This window comes from Astyanax mexicanus, chromosome 3, assembly GCF_023375975.1.
Source record: "Astyanax mexicanus isolate ESR-SI-001 chromosome 3, AstMex3_surface, whole genome shotgun sequence".
NCBI lineage: Eukaryota > Metazoa > Chordata > Actinopteri > Characiformes > Acestrorhamphidae > Astyanax > Astyanax mexicanus.
Genome location: NC_064410.1, coordinates 26,907,939 through 26,926,612, shown reverse-complemented (window position 1 = coordinate 26,926,612; position 18,674 = coordinate 26,907,939). Strand labels below are relative to the sequence as shown.

The 18,674-nt window shown below is 39.7% G+C and overlaps 1 protein-coding gene across 3 annotated transcripts in view; it reads right to left on the bottom strand.

Moving 5' to 3' along the window:
* cgnb (cingulin b) overlaps positions 1-18,388 on the bottom strand; it is a 43,094-nt gene extending 24,706 nt beyond the window's left edge. For 2 of the 3 annotated variants that reach the window (XM_022666807.2, XM_022666808.2), the window contains exons 1-4: positions 18,205-18,388; positions 5,475-6,626; positions 601-701; positions 313-382 (exon numbers count right to left, since the gene is read on the bottom strand). In XM_022666807.2, the coding sequence (XP_022522528.2) occupies positions 313-382; positions 601-701; positions 5,475-6,617 (1,314 nt within the window). In that variant the 5' untranslated portion in view covers positions 6,618-6,626; positions 18,205-18,388. Of the gene's footprint in view, positions 1-312; positions 383-600; positions 702-5,474; positions 6,627-17,434; positions 17,671-18,204 lie in introns of those variants that run through there. The other variant, XM_049476233.1, reaches the window with a different exon arrangement.
* Between the last annotated feature and the right edge of the window lie 286 nt (positions 18,389-18,674).

Below are 18,674 nucleotides of genomic sequence, written 5' to 3'. Positions count from 1 at the left end.
CAGACACACACACAGACAGACACACAGACAGACACACACAGACAGACACACACAGACAGACACACACAGACACACACACAGACAGACACACACAGACAGACACACACACAGACACACACAGACACACACAGACACACACAGACACACACAGACACACACAGACACACACAGACACACACACACAGTCACCACTGCCATAGATGTGTTGCCATCCTGAATATAGCTTCCTCCTTCACATATGCTGACAAAAGTGGCTCTGTTCCATTCAGTGCTGGGAAATGCAAATTGTTTTGTGATTGCAAGCGTGCTTACCTTCACCTCGCTGAACCTGTCGTGAATGAGGCCCGCTTTGCGTTTCAGGGCCGCCTCGCTCTCAATAGACCTGAGAGGGAGAGGCAGAAAATAGAGAAATGAGAAATCAGTGGAGAAAACACATTCTCCTACAATCAGACCAAAATAGAAAAATATGTGTGTTTAATTTATTTGCACTATGATTTATATGGGTTTTTTCAGTGAAGAGTGGTTACGTTAGTGTTCGAAAGTAATTCTGAATATGTGACAAATACTATTTTAATGTTAAACCAATGAAAACAGGGTTACCCCTCCTTGAGAATGTTGTAGATAGCTTGTTTGGCTTGAGCTTCCTCTTCATTCACAAAATCTGTACTTTCACTTTGGTTCCTCGGAGGCTCGGGGGTCATCTAAAATGCAGAGAAAATGTTTTAACATATGTTTAAACATCATACGTTAGTTATGTAAGCTGGGAGCAGAGCCCTATTGGAAACCTCAGGTGAGGAGAAGGTGTTAGCTGGCTATCATGTGGCGGAAACATGCGTTTTATGCATCAACAGAGATTAACAAAATTAAACAAAAATATAGAGAATACTGAATGAATTAGACTGGTGTCTAATTAATAGCTCCAACATATCATTAATGTGGCAAATGACAATGCAATATGTTTTCTGTGCATGCTGTGGCTTTACTGTTAGTGCAGTGTAGTCTGGCAAAGCCTGCCTTAAAAAAAAAAAAAAAAACTGTATTTATAGTTTTTGCAGGTGTCCCTACTTTTTTGTCAATGTATATTCAAACTTAGCAAATGATTAAAGAATGGTGATTTTAGCGAAATCTTTCACCCCTAAAAAGATACTGTATAAATGTATTTTAACTAGGGGTGGTTGATATGGTAAAAAAAGAATTCCACAATATTTTACGCTACACATTTATTGAAATATATTGACATGTACACAAAATGCAAAGTTTATTTGAAAACTGCCATTCAAATACTGTCCCATAGCGCTGCACTTTATCCTGCCTAACTCTATGGTATGTTAAAAAATATGTATTTGGTCAATGTTCCTTAAGCGCTGATGACATCCATGATATGCTTCAAAAAATAACATAATATAGTGATATACAAAGTCACAATGTGAAAGAACATGGACATATCTCCACCCCCTATCCAGTTTTTCTAATGCAATTACAAACTACAAACTGCAAGATGAAATGGCAAAATGGCATGTAAAGTTATCTGCCCCCCACACTATTTTTTTTTTTATATTGATATTTTCCAGACCATCACACTACTATAGTAGAACAAAAACTAAACTTTGTTTTATGTTCAGTATGATGTGAGAGGGCAAACACTTTTTCACAAAGAGCTAGATTGATTTGGACATTGTTTTGTCCCTTAATAAATAAAATCATCATTTAAAAAGTGCTTTTATATTTACTCAGGTTATATTTGTTTAATACTAAAGTTTGTTTGATAGACTGAAAAACGTACATATGAAAAAAACGCAAATCAAAAAAAAAATCTGTATGAGCCAAATACTTTTCCCACCACTGTATATATGTATATATTTATTTAATGATTTGGAACAGACTTGCGCCAGCAGTGCCACATTTCAGAAATCCTTTTAAAAATTATAATATTCTTATAAAATTTTGAAAAAAGTAAAGTAAAATTATTTACCCAAGATGGCGGCGCGTTAACACGCAGCGGCCGCTCCGGGTCCGTTAAATGGTACTTTTGTGTTACTATTTGTCGTTTTTTCCGTTTATTTCCTGCAAATATGTGCATCGGAACACCCGTGCACATGTTCTACCACCGCCAGACCCTGCTACAGTGGAGAAATCAGCCAGAAAACACGCTACCGGACGAGGTTCTGCAGACGCTACTTGAGCTTAGCCTGCTAAGAGACCCAGGCCGCCAGCCCGCAGTGTTTCCTGACGCCGGAGCCCAGCGGAAGTGCCATCGCAAGCGGTGCGAGCGTAAGCGTAAGCGCGGAAAGAGAGCCGGGATCCGCGCGAGGCTAAAGGCTAGTCCTAGCCGGCCGAATACCATCGCTCTTTCTGGCAAACGTCTGTTCCCTTGACAATAAACTGGACTACATCCGACTCCAGTGAACAACCCAGCGTGAGTTCAGAGACTGCTGTGCTTTGGTTTTTGTGGAATCGTGGCTGAACGACAACATTCCGGACAGCGCCATTCAGCTAGCCGGGCTAACCGTGTTCAGAGCGGATAGGAGCGCGGCTCTATCCGGGAAGACCCGCGGTGGAGGCGTGTGTGTTTACATCAACACGGAATGGTGTAACAACGCTGTGACTGTCGCCAAACACTGCTCTCCGCTGGTGGAGTTCCTGATAGTCAAGTGCAGACCTTTTTATTTAGTACGGGAGTTCTCCGCCGTGCTAATAGCTGCTGTCTACATCCCACCCAGCGCTAGCATTGGTGCTAATGCTAAAGAGGCTCTGTGTGAACTCTATCGGACTATCAGCGATCTGCAGAACAAACACCCAGACGGACTGTTTATTATCGCCGGAGATTTCAACCACGCAAATCTCAAGTCAGTGCTCCCTAAATTCCATCAACATGTGGACTTTGCAACGAGAGGAGCGAGCGCGCTGGATCTTGTTTACACAAACATCCCCAGCGCGTACCGGGCGGAGCCCCTCCCCCACCTCGCTTTCTTGGACCACATGTGTGTTTGGCTGACTCCAACATACACACCACTCATCAGACGCTCCAGACCAGTTCAGAAGCAGGTGAAAACCTGGCCGGCAGGCTCCATCTCTGCCCTTCAGGACTGTTTTGAGTGCACTGCATGGGACATGTTTAGGGAGGCTGCTACTGAAGGCGATTCTGTTGATTTGGAGGAGTATGCAGCATCAGTCACTGGCTACATCAGCAAGTGTATTGATGATGTCACTGTCTCCAAGACCATCACTACACGCCCAAACCAGAAGCCTTGGATGACTGCTGAGGTACGTGCGCTGCTGAGGACCCGCGACTCCGCCTTCAGAGTGGGTGACAAGGTGGCCCTGAGGAAAGCGAGAGCCGACCTGTCAAGAGCCATCAGAGAGGCAAAGCGCGCACACGCCCAGAGAATCCACAGCCACTTCAAGGACACGGGTGACGCGCGGCGTATGTGGCAGGGCATCCAGGCAATCACCAACTACAGGGCAATGCCACCGTCCTGTGAACGTGATGCCTCCCTCCCTGATGCCCTGAACAACTTTTATGCACGGTTTGAGGCACAAAACAACACGATGGCGAGAAAGACCATGCCCAAGCCCACCGAGCAGGTGTTGTACCTGACTGCAGTGGATGTGAGGAACACTCTGCGCAGAGTCAACCCACGAAAAGCTGCAGGACCAGACAACATCCCCGGCAGAGTGCTCAGGGAGTGCGCAGACCAGCTGACAGATGTTCTCACGGACATCTTCAACATCTCCCTGTGCAGCGCCACTGTCCCAACGTGCCTCAAGTCCACCACCATCGTTCCCATGCCGAAGAAGTACACAGTGTCCTGCCTCAATGACTACCGTCCCGTTGCACTTACACCCATCATCATGAAGTGCTTCGAGAGGCTAGTCATGAGGAACATCAAGACACAACTGCCCTCTTCACTGGACCCCCTGCAGTTTGCGTATCGTCACAATCGCTCCACGGACAATGCCATCACCACCACCCTTCATCTCTCCCTCACCCACCTGGAGAAGAAGGACACTTACGTCAGAATGCTGTTTATAGACTTCAGTTCAGCATTCAACACCATCATCCCTCAGAACCTCATCAGGAAGCTAAGCTCGCTCGGCCTCAAAACCCCCCTCGGCAACTGGATCCTGGACTTTCTGACGGGGAGACCCCAGTCAGTCCGGTTCGGGGGCAGCACCTCCAGCACCATCACACTGAACACTGGGGCCCCCCAGGGCAGTGTCCTGAGTCCTCTGCTGTTCACCCTGCTGACTCATGACTGTGCTGCAAAACACAGTTCTAACAGCTTTATCAAGTTCGCCGATGATACAACCGTGCTGGGTCTCATCACCAAAGGCGACGAGTCAGCATACAGAGAGGAGGTGCAGCGGCTGACAGACTGGTGTACAGTCAACAACCTTCACCTGAATGTGGACAAGACAAAGGAAATGGTTGTTGACTTCAGGAGAGCACAACACACCCACTCTCCACTCAACATCGACGGGTCCTCTGTGGAGATTGTTAAGAGCACCAAGTTCCTTGGTGTCCACTTAGCAGATAACCTCACCTGGACCCTGAACACCAGCTCTACAGCCAAGAAAGCCCAGCAGCGCCTCTACTTCCTCCGGAAGCTGAGAAAGGCCCGTCTCCCTCCACCCATCCTAACACTCTTCTATAGAGGGACCATTGAGAGCATCCTGAGCAGCTGCATCACTGCCTGGTTTGGGACCTGCACCGTCTCTGACCGCAAGACCCTCCAGCGTATTTTGAGGACAGCTGAGAGGATCATCGGCGTCTCTCTCCCCTCCATCACGGACATTTACACCACCCGCAGCATCCGCAAAGCAACCAGCATTGTGAATGACCCCACCCATCCCTCACATGAACTGTTCTCCCTCCTGCCTTCGGGAAGAAGGTACCGCAGCATCCGGTCCAGCACGACCAGATTCTGCAACAGCTTCTACCCCCAAGCCATCAGACTCCTCAACTGCAGAGACTGAACTGAAGGTTTTTCTGTACATGCACACACACTCTTACCCCACTTACCCCAGAAAATGGAAAGCACTAAAAACCCTACTACCTCACTGGTCTTTTTTGCACACTGCATAATTTGCACACTGTCTTGTTATTTATTATTCTTTGTCTGTATTGTGTTGTATTGTCTGTCTGCACTTTTGTACTGTTGCACTATTGTTCTGTCTACACTGTGTTTATGTGCACCATGGTCCCTGGAGGAACGTTGTTTCGTTTCACTGTGTACTCTGTATATAGCTGAAATGACAATAAAAACCACTTTGACTAATTTTAAATAAACTAAACCCAAATAAAATGGACTATATCTTTTTTAGGAAACAGATGAGAGACAGATGAAGTCAATATATCCAGAAAAGATAGTCTGTAGTGCATGTAGCTCACTTCTTATACAGACTTGGGTCAGAGAATGGCCATGTCCAGAAAGGACAGCTTGTATACTTAAAAAATCTACACGAATGCTTACCGGCTTCTTTGGTATATTGGGTGGAGTTTCCATGGCAACAAAGTTCTTTGGTGATTTATTGAACGTGAGTGGTTTTGAAGCAGGGACAGCAGGAACCTTGGCGACGGAGGAAGAGTTTCTCCCAAGACTGCTGTAGGTTGCTGGTTTGGGAGAGTTGAGCGTGGTGGCTGTGTTGGTAGCTGTGTTGGGGGCAATGGTGGGGTCAATGGTAGGGGCACTGGTAGGAGCGTAGGGGTTTACGGTTGGTGGGGAAGGCGGTTCCTCTTTCTGATCTTTGCGGGCATCCAGGCTGCGAGAGCGCTTCCGATCTTCGAACTGTAGCCGCGTTCGAGCTCCAGAGCGCCCTCTAGTCTGACCTGGCAAGCTGGATGTGGCAATGCTTGGGCTATTGTTGTTAAACTTACTGATGAGCTTATTAATGGGAGCTAAGGATTTAGTGTCGATGGCTTCGGCTGGCTGCTCATCAAACGAAGGAAGTTTCTGTGGTTCTGGGAATGATTCTGGAAATGCACCACCTCTTTTCCCATTTAATGGTCCATTCAGCCCTGTCCCATTTTCAGCTGCACCAATATGATTCTGACCAACCCGCCTAAGCCCCGCCTCATTCAGTTCTCCAAAGTTTTTCTTTTCCAAACCATTGGCTGGAGATGTCGAGGTGGGCCGTTCTGGAGTCCCTACCTCCATCTCTCCTTGACTCCCAGCCTGTCCATCACCAGGTGGTCTCCTTAAAGGACTCCCATATTCACCAGTCTCCTCTTCTTGCAAGGCTGACTGCCCAACTGGACCATAAGGGTTAGGAGTCTGAGCCCCATCTCTCAAAGCTTGAGGGAGGTCGTTTCCTGTGGAAGAAAGTGCAGGAGCTTGGCTCTGTGTCTGGGATTGGGTCTTCAGCTGTACCCCATAGGAATCCCCCTTCTCCCCATCCTTTAGTACAACATAGGGCTGCCCTGAAATGCCCTGAACTCTCACTGCAACTCCGTACTTATTGGATGGGGGGGTTCCAGGAGCTCCAGTCCCACTAACTGCTCCAGCCCCTCGACTTCTGTCTGCGTAGCCTCCACCTGTGTCATCCAAGTCTTTGATGAAGCGGATTTGGACACCGTAGTCCAAAGGAGGCTTTCTGTCTGTAGAGAGGGAGCTCATTGCTGCACTCTGTAAAGAGAAAGTTGAAGAATTAATGAGTGGGCTGCAGTTTGGTGACACAGGATTTAGCAACAAGTAATAGTTTGAACAAGTAAAATTTGAATCCTACAAGCTACATACACAAATGAGTCAGTTTTATGTAATGACTGCTGCTGTGCAAATGGCACCTGTTACACAGTCTCAGGGAATATAGTGTAAAATAATTTAGAAACATTGTGTATGTGGCGTTTTTTTCTTCATCAATGAAATAATTCTGCAATCAGTTACTTTAGTCTCCCCTGGATTTTTAAATAATGCATAGTTTGTTGGTGCATTACTGCAGGACCAACACCAGCAGATGCTATGGCTCTACAAAACATCACAGACCATCAATAAATTTTGCATTTTATTTGGAAATTAGGAGTCTGGAGGAAGAATGGAGAGACACACAGTCCAAGCTGCTTGAGGTCTAGTGTGAAGTGTCTACAATCAGTGATGGTTTGAGGAGACATGTCATCTGCTGGTGTTGATCCACTGTGTTCTAACCAGTACAAAGTCAGTTTAGTGTTTTCCCAGAAAATCGTACAGCACTTCATGCTTCTGTCTGCTATGAAAATGCGGATTTCATTTTCCAGCAGGGCTTGGCACACTGCCCACACGGCCAAAAGTAACAAATGCTCTTTCAGAAAATTGGCATATTATGTGTTACTGATTTAAAATAGATCACTCTGTGTGTAATACATCTATATAACATACCATCTTGAACTGAATTACTGAAATAAAGTAACTTTTTAATGATATTATAATTTTTGCATTAAAAGATGGATTAGTATACGGGTTTTAATAAACAGCTCCCAAATGCTAATTTTACAACACTAACATTCATTTTTAGTAAAAAAAAAAAAAAAAGCATAGTTTAAATGTGTAAAAGATGAAAAAAAAATTGACGTACACCAATTAAACATAACATTATAATCAAATTATTATAATTAAATCAGCTCCACTGTGCATATAGGAGTAGTTCTATAATTACAGACTACACCTCTTTTGTTTCTGTGCATATTAATTTATTATCCTCCTTTCACACCGTGGTCTTCAATGGACAGGACCTCACAGGACAAACCACCACAGATGAGGTATTATTCAGATGGTGGGTCTGATATTTTCTGATACTTAAAGTGTCACACTTTTTAATGTGATGCGACCCATATTAGCAGTTACTATAGTACATTCTTTTAAAAGTTATCTGATTTCTGTACCTGAAATATCAATTGTTGATTTAATCTTCATTGGAGGTAAAGTACATTTTTTTAAAAGCATGTGTAGACAGCTAAAATGTTAATATGTCATTGGGTCAGGTACAGCTTGCCTACTTATAAACAACTCAACACTCAATCATTTTTATGCAAAAAAGTTTAGCCTGAAGACTCATTTGATTACTGTTTGGCATTCTTTTTTACAATGAATAAGTTTACCAACAGCTATTGTAAGTTGAATGATTTACCCTCATTGTGTGTGTGAGGTGTTGAATAAGAAGAAAGGAAAGAAAAAGGAAAGAATAAAGAAGAATGTATGTCAGTATGTCGTAGCAATAGGTGTGGCAGCTGCAGGGAACAGGTTCTGCCACATTCCTTACTATTCCCATTCCACAGTCTTTACCAGAGGTTCACAGAAGCATAACACCCACATAAACACACACACACACACACACACAATAATGTAATAATCTTACAAATCTTGTTACATTACAAAATTAACATCTCTACTAATTAAATAGCAATTCAATATTTTGCCTACAGAATTAAACAACTAATCCAAAACAGATGTGCTGGAATCATAATAGCTCCAGTAAAGAGGGCCTGGGGCAAAATCATCCTACTGTCCAAACGCATCAGAGCATTAAACATCTGCAGTTATGCAGGGATTGTTCTTCTCTCCTCCCCCCTCATCTACTTGCCCTCTCTTTTATCTTCTCAGTGAACTTGTTCAACCCCAATGTTTGTTTAGCATCATTCAAATGCATCTACACTCTACAGGCCATTTTACTGGTGTCACTGGGGTTGAACAAGTTCAGTCTGTTCTGAACCTGTTAAGTGCAGTATCTTGGACAAGGTGGTGCTTACTGATCCAAATATATACAGCACTGGAAAAAAATAAGAGACCACTTAAAAATGATGAGTTTCTTTGATTTTACCAAATTAAAAACCTCTGGAATATAATTAAGAGGAAGATGGTTGATCACAAGCCGTCAAACCAAGCTGAACGGTTTGAATTTTTGCACCAGAAGTGGCATAAAGTTATCCAAAAGCAGTGTGTAAGACTGGTGGAGAAGAATGCACAAGATGCACAAAAACTGTGATTAAAAATCAGGCATATTCCACCAAATATTGATTTCTGAACTCTTGAAACTTTATGAATATGAATTTGTTTTCTTTGCATTATTTGAGGTCCGAAAGCTCTGCATAATTCTTCCTTATTTTTGCAAATAAATTTTCTAAATGGCAATATTTATATTTGGAGTTTGGGAGAATTGTTGTCCGTAGTTCATAGAATAAAACAACAATGTTCGTTTTACTCAAACATATACCTATAAATAGCAAAATCAGAGAAACGAATTAAGATACTGAAAGGGTTTCTCTTATTTTTTTCCAGAGCTGTAAGTTCTTTATGATAAACATGACTGAGAAACATGAGAGTTACAGAGTAGTATGATGTTACAAAACATACTTGGTATTTTATGCTGATTGGCCTCCCTATACTTACAGTGTGTAACAGACTTTTACACCTCTGCAATCAATACAAATCACACTCTGATCTTCATCTTATGGACAGCTGTAATTTTTGTGGATCTATTGATAAGTGAAAGAGAATGAACCATGTAGAGTGACTAGGTAGAGGCGTGCAATGATAATTTTTTTAATAAAAATATTATCCCAGTAATAATTGCAACTAACAATATTATTGTCTTTGTAAGACCATTCTATGTCACTCATACAAAAAAAATAGTGTAGCATAAGAAAATGTTCTCACATTTAAACTTAACTTATTAAGAATAGTCAGGAATTACAATAAGAATATACATTTTGTATATAAAATATCCTAAATGAATAAATAAAACAAAAATGCTGTTTAAAACAAAGTAGTCCAGCTTTTTTATATTATTGAGCTTTTCCCGCCAAGTACACATGATATTTTATCAATATTTTAGGGAGGATAAATCATTATGGTTATGACCATATATTGGTTGATAATTTAATAACCTAAGTGTATTCAAATTAAATTTTACACAAATATAATTAAGCAATAATACACAAGAGGGAGTGCCGTAGATCAGCACAGCAGTGCCAATATTACGCGTCACAGCACAAACCTCAAGTGTATTATTGCGATTTTACCACTGTTTCATTATCGCTGTTTATTGAAAGATTTTAAGTTAAAGAGGATGAGAAAATACGATCTGTTTGGTTATAAAAAACTCGGTGAGTTAAAATAGTTCCATTGCGGCTTTGTTTGTAGCTGAGCTGTTTGGCTTGAAAGTGCTGCATCGTTGCTAGGGTACCTGTATGTGGCGAAGTATGGAGGGCTTCAGTTACAGTGCATTACCGGCTGATAATGGTACTCATAGAACGCCTCTCACATTGCAGGATCGAAATTAACTGTGGTATAACTTGGGTAAACAGTTCTTGTAAGAGGCCTTATTCAGCTCCACCAAAGTTTCATAGTGCAGTAGCAGCTTTCTGTGCACATAGTGGAAATCATGGAGACATCACTCTCCTATTTATTAGTCAATGTATAATGACCTGAGTTTAATGCTGCTAATATTTAAAGGGAAAATTGCTTTATGTTTTTACAGGTATAAAGAACACATCACTCAGTGTTTTGTAGAGCAAGAACTTTCTCTGAGAGCTATCCCCATACAATGGTCACTAAAAAGACTAAGAGACAGGAATTTACTAACCAATCAATAATCTACTAGTTATTAATTAATAACCAGCTATAATAGGGGGTTGAGTTACACTGTAACAGGCAGCAACCCAGTCAGGCATTAGGCTTGATCAGCCACTCATAGTAACCCATTGTCTTGCTCACATAGTCAGAATTCCAGACATTCTCCTAAAGCAAATGCAGGTTCATGTGATTTCAGTAGGGTTTCAAGAAGAGAAGATTAAGGATTAGGACACTGTAGAGTCTTACAAGAGGATGAACAATGTGTGAACTACTGATGTCCTAATCTATTACTATTGGCCCAGATCCAATCAGATTATGGCCAATTGCCCAATACCTATCCAATTCGTAATTTTTAAAAGATAATAAAGCCACAAAGTTCCGGTTAAGATAAGCAGCCGATTAAGGATTTTTAGTAGACTAACTTTATAGTAATGCCCTGTTCAACACAGCCTAAGGCTATTTACACAATAATATAATATTCTAGGATATAATTTGTTTTACAGCCTGCATTTAATCACCATCATATAATGTGCCTAATATCTAATAATACACTATTGCTCACCTCCCTGATCATTAGAAACCAGATGTGACAGGTTTACAATACATCTCATGTACACAAAATAAACTGATAGCTGCAAGGCATAACAATTAGGGCTTTAAGGATACCTGAAATAATTTGACTAATCAAATTACTGTTTTAATGCGATTTTCAGAATGGAATAATCTAGAGGGAACCTCAGCAGACATTTTCTTCATTCAGAAACTTGTAAAGAACTCTTTTATGTGGGAGTAATTTACACTTTTTTACTAACCATAATGTAAAGGAGGTTATGTTTGCACTGTGTTTAATATTAAAGCTGCATGTAGGACTGAATGGGTCCGTTTACGATTTGTTAAAAAAAAAAAAATTGAATAAAAAAAAAAAAATAATTAAATTAAATGTAATGTAATGAAGCAAGCAATAGCATGGGCATCACTTTAAATTGTGCCGTCTGTTTACAAAATAAAAAGTTATCACAATCGCTCATATATTTAAAGAATATCAGGTTTTTTATCTCCCAGCCCAACTAAAAGTCTTAAAGAACGAGAAAAAAAGACGTGTAAGAAAATGTTAAGTACTGACCAAGAAGAATGCATAAATATTTGCTTCAGTAATTGTGACCGGGAGAGACACCTGCTTAATCCAGAGTATTTTAAAGCATAGACCTATCACAAGGTTCTGGTCCTATTGCACATCCCTACTTCAATGCACTACATTGTGTACCAACAAACACACATTTTCAATAAAAAAAAGTTAATGCTCTGTTTGAGCTAAATTCTATTAATTGAGGAGGTGCTATAACAATGTTTCCTCAACTACCATGGTTTAGAGGTTAGATCAGGCTCAAAAACATCAAGCTCGACCCGGCCCAAGCCCGTGCACAACCTGCCCGAATCCTATTTTTGTGATCCTGAGCCTGATTTAAACAAGACATTTTTTTTAGAGAGAGTTAAAACTGAGCTTTTTAAAAAACATTTTCAGGCTTTTTTATCAGCAAAATCTGTTTAGAACGCTTTCAATTAAAACTGCAACATTGAACAACAATGTTTAATAAGAATTGATCTCCCCTTCTACTATAATATAATTAACAATGTCTACGAATATAAAACACTTTCTGAACATTTTGTTTTTAAACATATAGCCTTAGTGCAAAACACATAAACAACAATAATGCTACACACTGCACACTCATTACACCAAAACAGTCCAAGAATCATAATCAATAATCTTTCCAGCTTCTGCAACATTTTATTCAAAGCAGTTTGAATTGTTACTTTGCTATATTGTGATTATCACGCCATAGCTTTATATAAAATAAAATTAGCATTAAAAAAAAAAACATTCGGGTTCGGGCAGAGAATCTAAGCTGTACTATGGTTCTAGAAGACACCCAAGTAAATCAAAGAAACTATTTACAGTACCATAGAATTTTCTTTTTGGGTACGGACAAATACTTTACATATTACAGTTTGCAAATCTTAAAAAGAGACATGAGTAGGACAACTCTTTATGGTATTAGTTTAGTTAGGCTGTGTTTGTACATAATTGCAATTTGGATTATGATCAAACCACATTAGTAATATAACCATTTTAGTAATTAATGACACAATCTTGTAATTTCAATAGGAATTAGCAACTGTACATTGCAGAACCTTTTAAAATCAATCCAATATACGCTTAAGAAAGTGTTCCTTAGTAAAGGATGAATAAAGCTACAGAGATCTGTGACAAAGAACCACCTGAATGTTGAAAAAGGTCTTAGCTAAATACCATAAATCCTTCATGTACAAGGAAATTCTCATACCTTGTTGAAAGCACTGTTGTTTTCCTTAACAAACTTTCCATTTGTTTTAAAAAGCCTGACTGTAACCAGTTTGATCACTACACTTATCTCATTGCTTGTTTTTACAGGAAAGACTTCCTGCTGCTGGGTTTCAATCATCGCTCAGGTCGGTTTGTGCATCTGTGTTCATGTTTCATTTTAAGTTACTGTCAGATTCACTTAAATGCTGACATCGATCTGAGCAACAAAAGCAGAAAACACATAATGTATCAACAGAACCAAACATTAGCATTCATCTGGATTTGCTCAGCCTGAGCTCACAGACAGAACTGGCACTAAAACGAGTGTCATCATGGGTAGAAATGTCATTGGACAGGTCCTCAGGCCTCAGGCCTCCTCAAAGTTTCTCTTTTTTACATGGCCACTTCACTGCAAATGTGTGACTTCCTTACAGTTGAATGAATGAAAAAATAAATATATAAAGAATAATCATATTAATAATGAAAAAAGAACATGTTTTTACATAATAATACACATTAGAGTCCAATAATATACATATGTGATGCAACTGAGGGCCTGACATATGGGCCTAATATCATTTAACCCCTTGGCCCTACCACACTACGCACACCTAAGGGGTAGGGGTGTCCTGATTCTTGTTAAGCTAGAGGTTTAGGGGGGAAGGGATAGGGCTTGTTAGCCCTTCAAACAGAGATTTTTTTTCAGAGGCACACATTAAACTGAGGGGTATGAGAATCACTGGTAATATGGTGGAACAAGCGACAGAAGAAACCCACAAATTTAAGTATTTTTCTTAAGTGATGACTAGCACTATATTACCATAGATTAATGTGTATTTTCAATGTTTTATAGCCAAATTCTTCATATTAAGCATTAAAAAGATTGCTACTAGTTTGTCTCAGTAACTAGCTGGCTAGCCAACTTCCCCATTCCACCTTAAATGATGCAGTTAGCAGAGGCTGCAGCATTTAAGGTGGAACAGAAAAATAAAATGAAATAAACGCCAATCAAAGCTAATTTCAGCTCCCCATCAGAGACGAATTGAGGAATTGACAATAAAAATACATTTTTGCACCCTAATAATTAATATCTCCCCCCTTTCTGAAGACATACAATGCACTAAAGTTAACTGGTTAAGCAGCAACTAGGTTAATGAACTTTAGTGCTTTACTGCTATAGCTATATCTGTATCGGTATAGCTATATCTGTATCGGGTGCTCTTTTCCAAGGGGAAGGGTTACACTCGAAAAGAAGGGGTAGGGGTAAGTGGTAGAGCCAAGGGGTGAAATGGGATTGGGCCATACAGTATTTTGTTTGGCCCACTAATTTATCAGTATCGTTAAAAATATCCAAATACTCAGAAAAGTAGCAATTTTCTTTGTTATATTTTGTTTTGATAAAGCAATAATCTTTGGCACACATATCATTGCAATTGTTTTTTGATCAGAACAACTAAAAATAAAACAAAAAATGGTCAAAAACCATTGTCAGCACCAGTGTAGGAACAATCACAAATGAAATATGGATGAATAACAGTAAGTAGCATTATCAGTCGAAGTAGACTTTTGTTGGAGCAGTGAGAATATACAACAGAATATACAGGAAAAAATAAGAGATCACTTAAATATGATGAGTTTCTTTAATTTTACCAAATTGAAAACCTCTGAAATACAATTACGAGAACAATGGATGATTACAAGCCATCGAACCAAGCTGAATTGCTTGAATTTTCATACCAGGAGTGGCATTCAGCTATCCAAAAGCAGCATGTAAGACTGGTGCATACGAAGAGAACATACGAAGATGCATGAAAACTGTGATTAATAAAGCAGGGTTATTCCACCAAATATTGATTTCTGAACTCTTACAAACTTTATAAATATGAACTGAATATGCTCTAAATGAAATGTTGTCTGTAGTTTATAGATAAACCCACAATGTTCATTTTACTTCAACATATACCTATAAATAGCAAAATCAGAGAAACGGATTCAGAAACTGAAGTGGTCTCTTAATTTTCACCAGAGCTGTATTTGCCACACTTTAAAAACAAAAGGCAATTATGTAGAAATTTGGTAGTGATTTGGTAGAGTTCAATAAATGTCTAACTTTCGGTCTAAACTTCTGTGTAAAAACTGTCCATTTTTGTTTTGAGCAAACTGACAGCCATGCAACATGTTCCATCTGATTTGTTCACTCTGTTATAACATTTATGACATTTTCAGGTCAGTCATCCTTCAAAATACGGGCTTTAAAGATTTCGTTACTGTTTTTCTCACGAGTGAAATAGTTCAGAAATGCTGACTTGCTACTCGAAACTACTTGAAAGTATCAATGTTTTTCTTTGCTGATATGGATACTGTATTTAAGTTCCAGTATCTGTGCTGATACCCACACAATGTAAGTATCAGTGACAATGGAATTATAATTATTATTATTATCATATCTAAGAACAGTGTTGATATGATATGATATGACTCAAGAAAACTGAGTATAATTTTACAATACATACATAAGTCTAAAAAGCTAAAGTCAGCTAAAATCAGTCTTAGCCATAAATGATTAGACAAGTCAGGCACAATACACAATACAGACAGAAAGTGTTGTGTGGCCTTCTCTAATACTCAGTGAGCAGATCTGGCCATTTTAATTATATGTATCCTTATTACAGAATGAAATGAGATAATGCCAGGACTTTACCACTCTCAGACACTGATCCCACAATCGTACTAGTCAGGTACTACATGTTTAAAGCAAAAACATTAAGAGCTAAATATTTGATAAATAAGAATACAATACAACACAGTTTTCTCTAGTCTTCAAAAGTTCATATTTGTTTTGGACACAATCTGTCCGTAATTAAATGTGTACCCAAAATATGTTCAGTAAATTAGTTATGTATTGTTGAGCCCAGTCAATAATAACAAGCAGGCTAACAGTGTATCAGTGTATCATCTTTCACTTTCTTAAACACTATTTTTACCCTTAGGTGCCTTTTGATATTTCACCCAAACAGCATTGCTTGTAAGATTAACACTTTTTAAAATAATTCTTTAAACAAAATTAGGCAGATGCATAAATTTGGACACCACAACAAACATTATTTAAAAAATATATAGTAGATCCACCTTTTAAGCACTTCCTATAGCTTCCAATGAGAGTCTGGCTTTTGGTTGAAGGTATTTTTGACCATTCTTCTTTATAAAACATCTCCAGTTTGGTCAGGTTTGATGGTTTCTGATCATGAACAGCCCGTATTAAATCACACCACAGATTTTCAATAATATTCAGGTCTGGGGACTGAGATAATCATTCCAGAACGTTGAACTTGTTCCTCTGCATGAATGTTTTAGTAGATTTTGAGCAGTGTTTAGTGTTTAACTTTTTAGTGTTTCAACTTTATCACTAATTCTTAAACATTGTTCTCAAGAATCTACTGATATTGACTGGAATCCATGAGACACTCAACTTTAACAAGATTCAGAGTACCTGCACTGACCACACAGCCCCACTGCATGATGAAACCACCACCTAATTTTACTGTGGGGAGCAGTAAAGTGTTTGTCTTGAAATACTGTGTTCTTTTTTTCTCCATGCATACCGTCCTCCAAATAACTCAATTTTAGTTTCATCAGTCCACAGCACCTTATGCCAAAATGAGAATGAGCTGGCTTGTTCAAATGTGCTTTAGCTTTAGTATACCTCAAGCGACTCTGTTTGTGGCGTGTGCTCAGAAATGACTTCTTCTGCACTAATTACTCCCTCATACAGCCTCTCCTTGTGCAAAATGCGTATATAAAGTTAAGCTATGCCCAGTGACACTAATTTTGTTTTGGTACCCAAACTTTTTATACCCCTGTACAAACTGAAAACCACTCCTTAAAATGAGCCTTTCTACACAACAGCAAAGCTGTAATAATAAAATAATCATTAATGTGAATGCTTTGCATTGCTTCTTTATGCAAACATACTAATACGTTTAGTACTGATTTATACTGTCTTAGTGTTCCCTATACTATTACAATATTAGTTCTCTGAAAGTCTCTTTTCTTATATAAACAAAATGTGTTAATGTAACTGGAGACTCCATAACTGAATTGATATTTAATTTATTTTACATCTAATTGAATCTGGACTTTGTGAATTGTAACTGAATCAAAGTCAGTGGGAATACCCAACTATACAATACTATGTATTACAGATTATGAACCTAAGAGTTGATCAATATAATTATATGTATAATTATTATAGCATATTTTCAGGAGTTTCTCTGTGTGCATGACCTTTAGATACCAGAATGTACAGATTTAGAATAATTTAAAACACAATACAATTGGATCACTGGATCAAATAAGGATAGTAATGTGATACATTTCTATGGCTCACACTTGAACACACTTTCTGTTACGAAGACAAGATTAGACCCAGTGTGACAACACTGCCTTCAGCCACAGACAACTGGAATATCTTTGCGAGGGAGGACAGAAATAGCCGTACATTTCCCTGTGAAATGACTTCCGAGCTAGAAGTATGGAAATAACTTACCTGACCTAAGGTGAGCTAGCACACACTTATCTATCACACACAGACTTATTTACAGTGTGTGGCCAGAAGCAGCAGCAGCAGCAGCGTTCAGCTTTTTTTCAAACTCATCCAGCAGGTCTGTCAGTATCGGTGGGAGCGAAACTCGGAGCTCGTCTCAGGCTTGACCAAGTAAACACAGCGACTTATTACTGACTATTTATCCGAAATACTAATAAGAACAAGCTGTAGCTATAAAATACACAGAAAACACACTGACTTTAATTTAATTCTGTGTGAAAGTAGGACTGGGAGTTCTCTCTCCAGGCCTGTTTACACTGGGAATGATTCGAATTATCACAACATATTACATTATATTGTAGCTCAGGTAACCTAGTTAACAGCTTTATTAGCGGGCAGGCTGATTTTAAATACACCATGTTAGCTACGAAGCCTCAAACAGCGCTTTTTAGTCTCTCATTAGAGAAACAAATGCGGCAACAAGGCAAAAGCTTCAAAGCAACAGGTGGTCGTAGCGGTCCTAGTGGTGGTGTTGTTAGTCGCCCGCTCCTCCTCCTCTTCTCCTCCTCTCCTCCTCCTCCTTTCTGCACTTCTCCTCTTCGGTCACAAGTAAAACACAGGAAAGAGATGGAGGCTGTGTATCTAGTTTAATGCGCTGTTTACACTTATCTAGCCTTTGTTAACTAGAGGAGCGGAGTAGCCTACACTCTGCCCGGACTAACCCCGAGACTGTCCCCGCGCCGAGTAAACATTAGCGGCATTATTAGCCTTACCAGATAAACGACCCGGCTCCACTCCTCAAACCCCGGAGAACAGCGAGCAGCCCGGCTTCTCCTCCGCCTCTACCGCCTCCTCATGTCCCGCAGGTTCCGCTCTGTGAGGATGGAGAGAGTTCACCCGAGCCGCTGTCAGTCTCCCACAAAAAAAACTGAAAAATTTCCTCCACGACAACCTGTTGCACTTACGTCAGCTCTCACAGGACCCGCCCCCGACTCCCCTGATTGGTCTAAAATGTTTCGAAGACGCCTGCAGGCGAGGCTTATTGGCCAACGACCGACGTCAATCTAATACAAAATGTGTAGAATTAAACTAAAGACTAAGCTGTGTAGTATTTCTTTATAGGGTTTTTTGATGGCTATTTGTGCAGAACAATAATAGCTAAAGGCAGTATTTTATTTAAAATAATATAAGAGAAATAATAGGAAAATAATGGTCTACCTATTTTCACCTTTCACCATTTTTG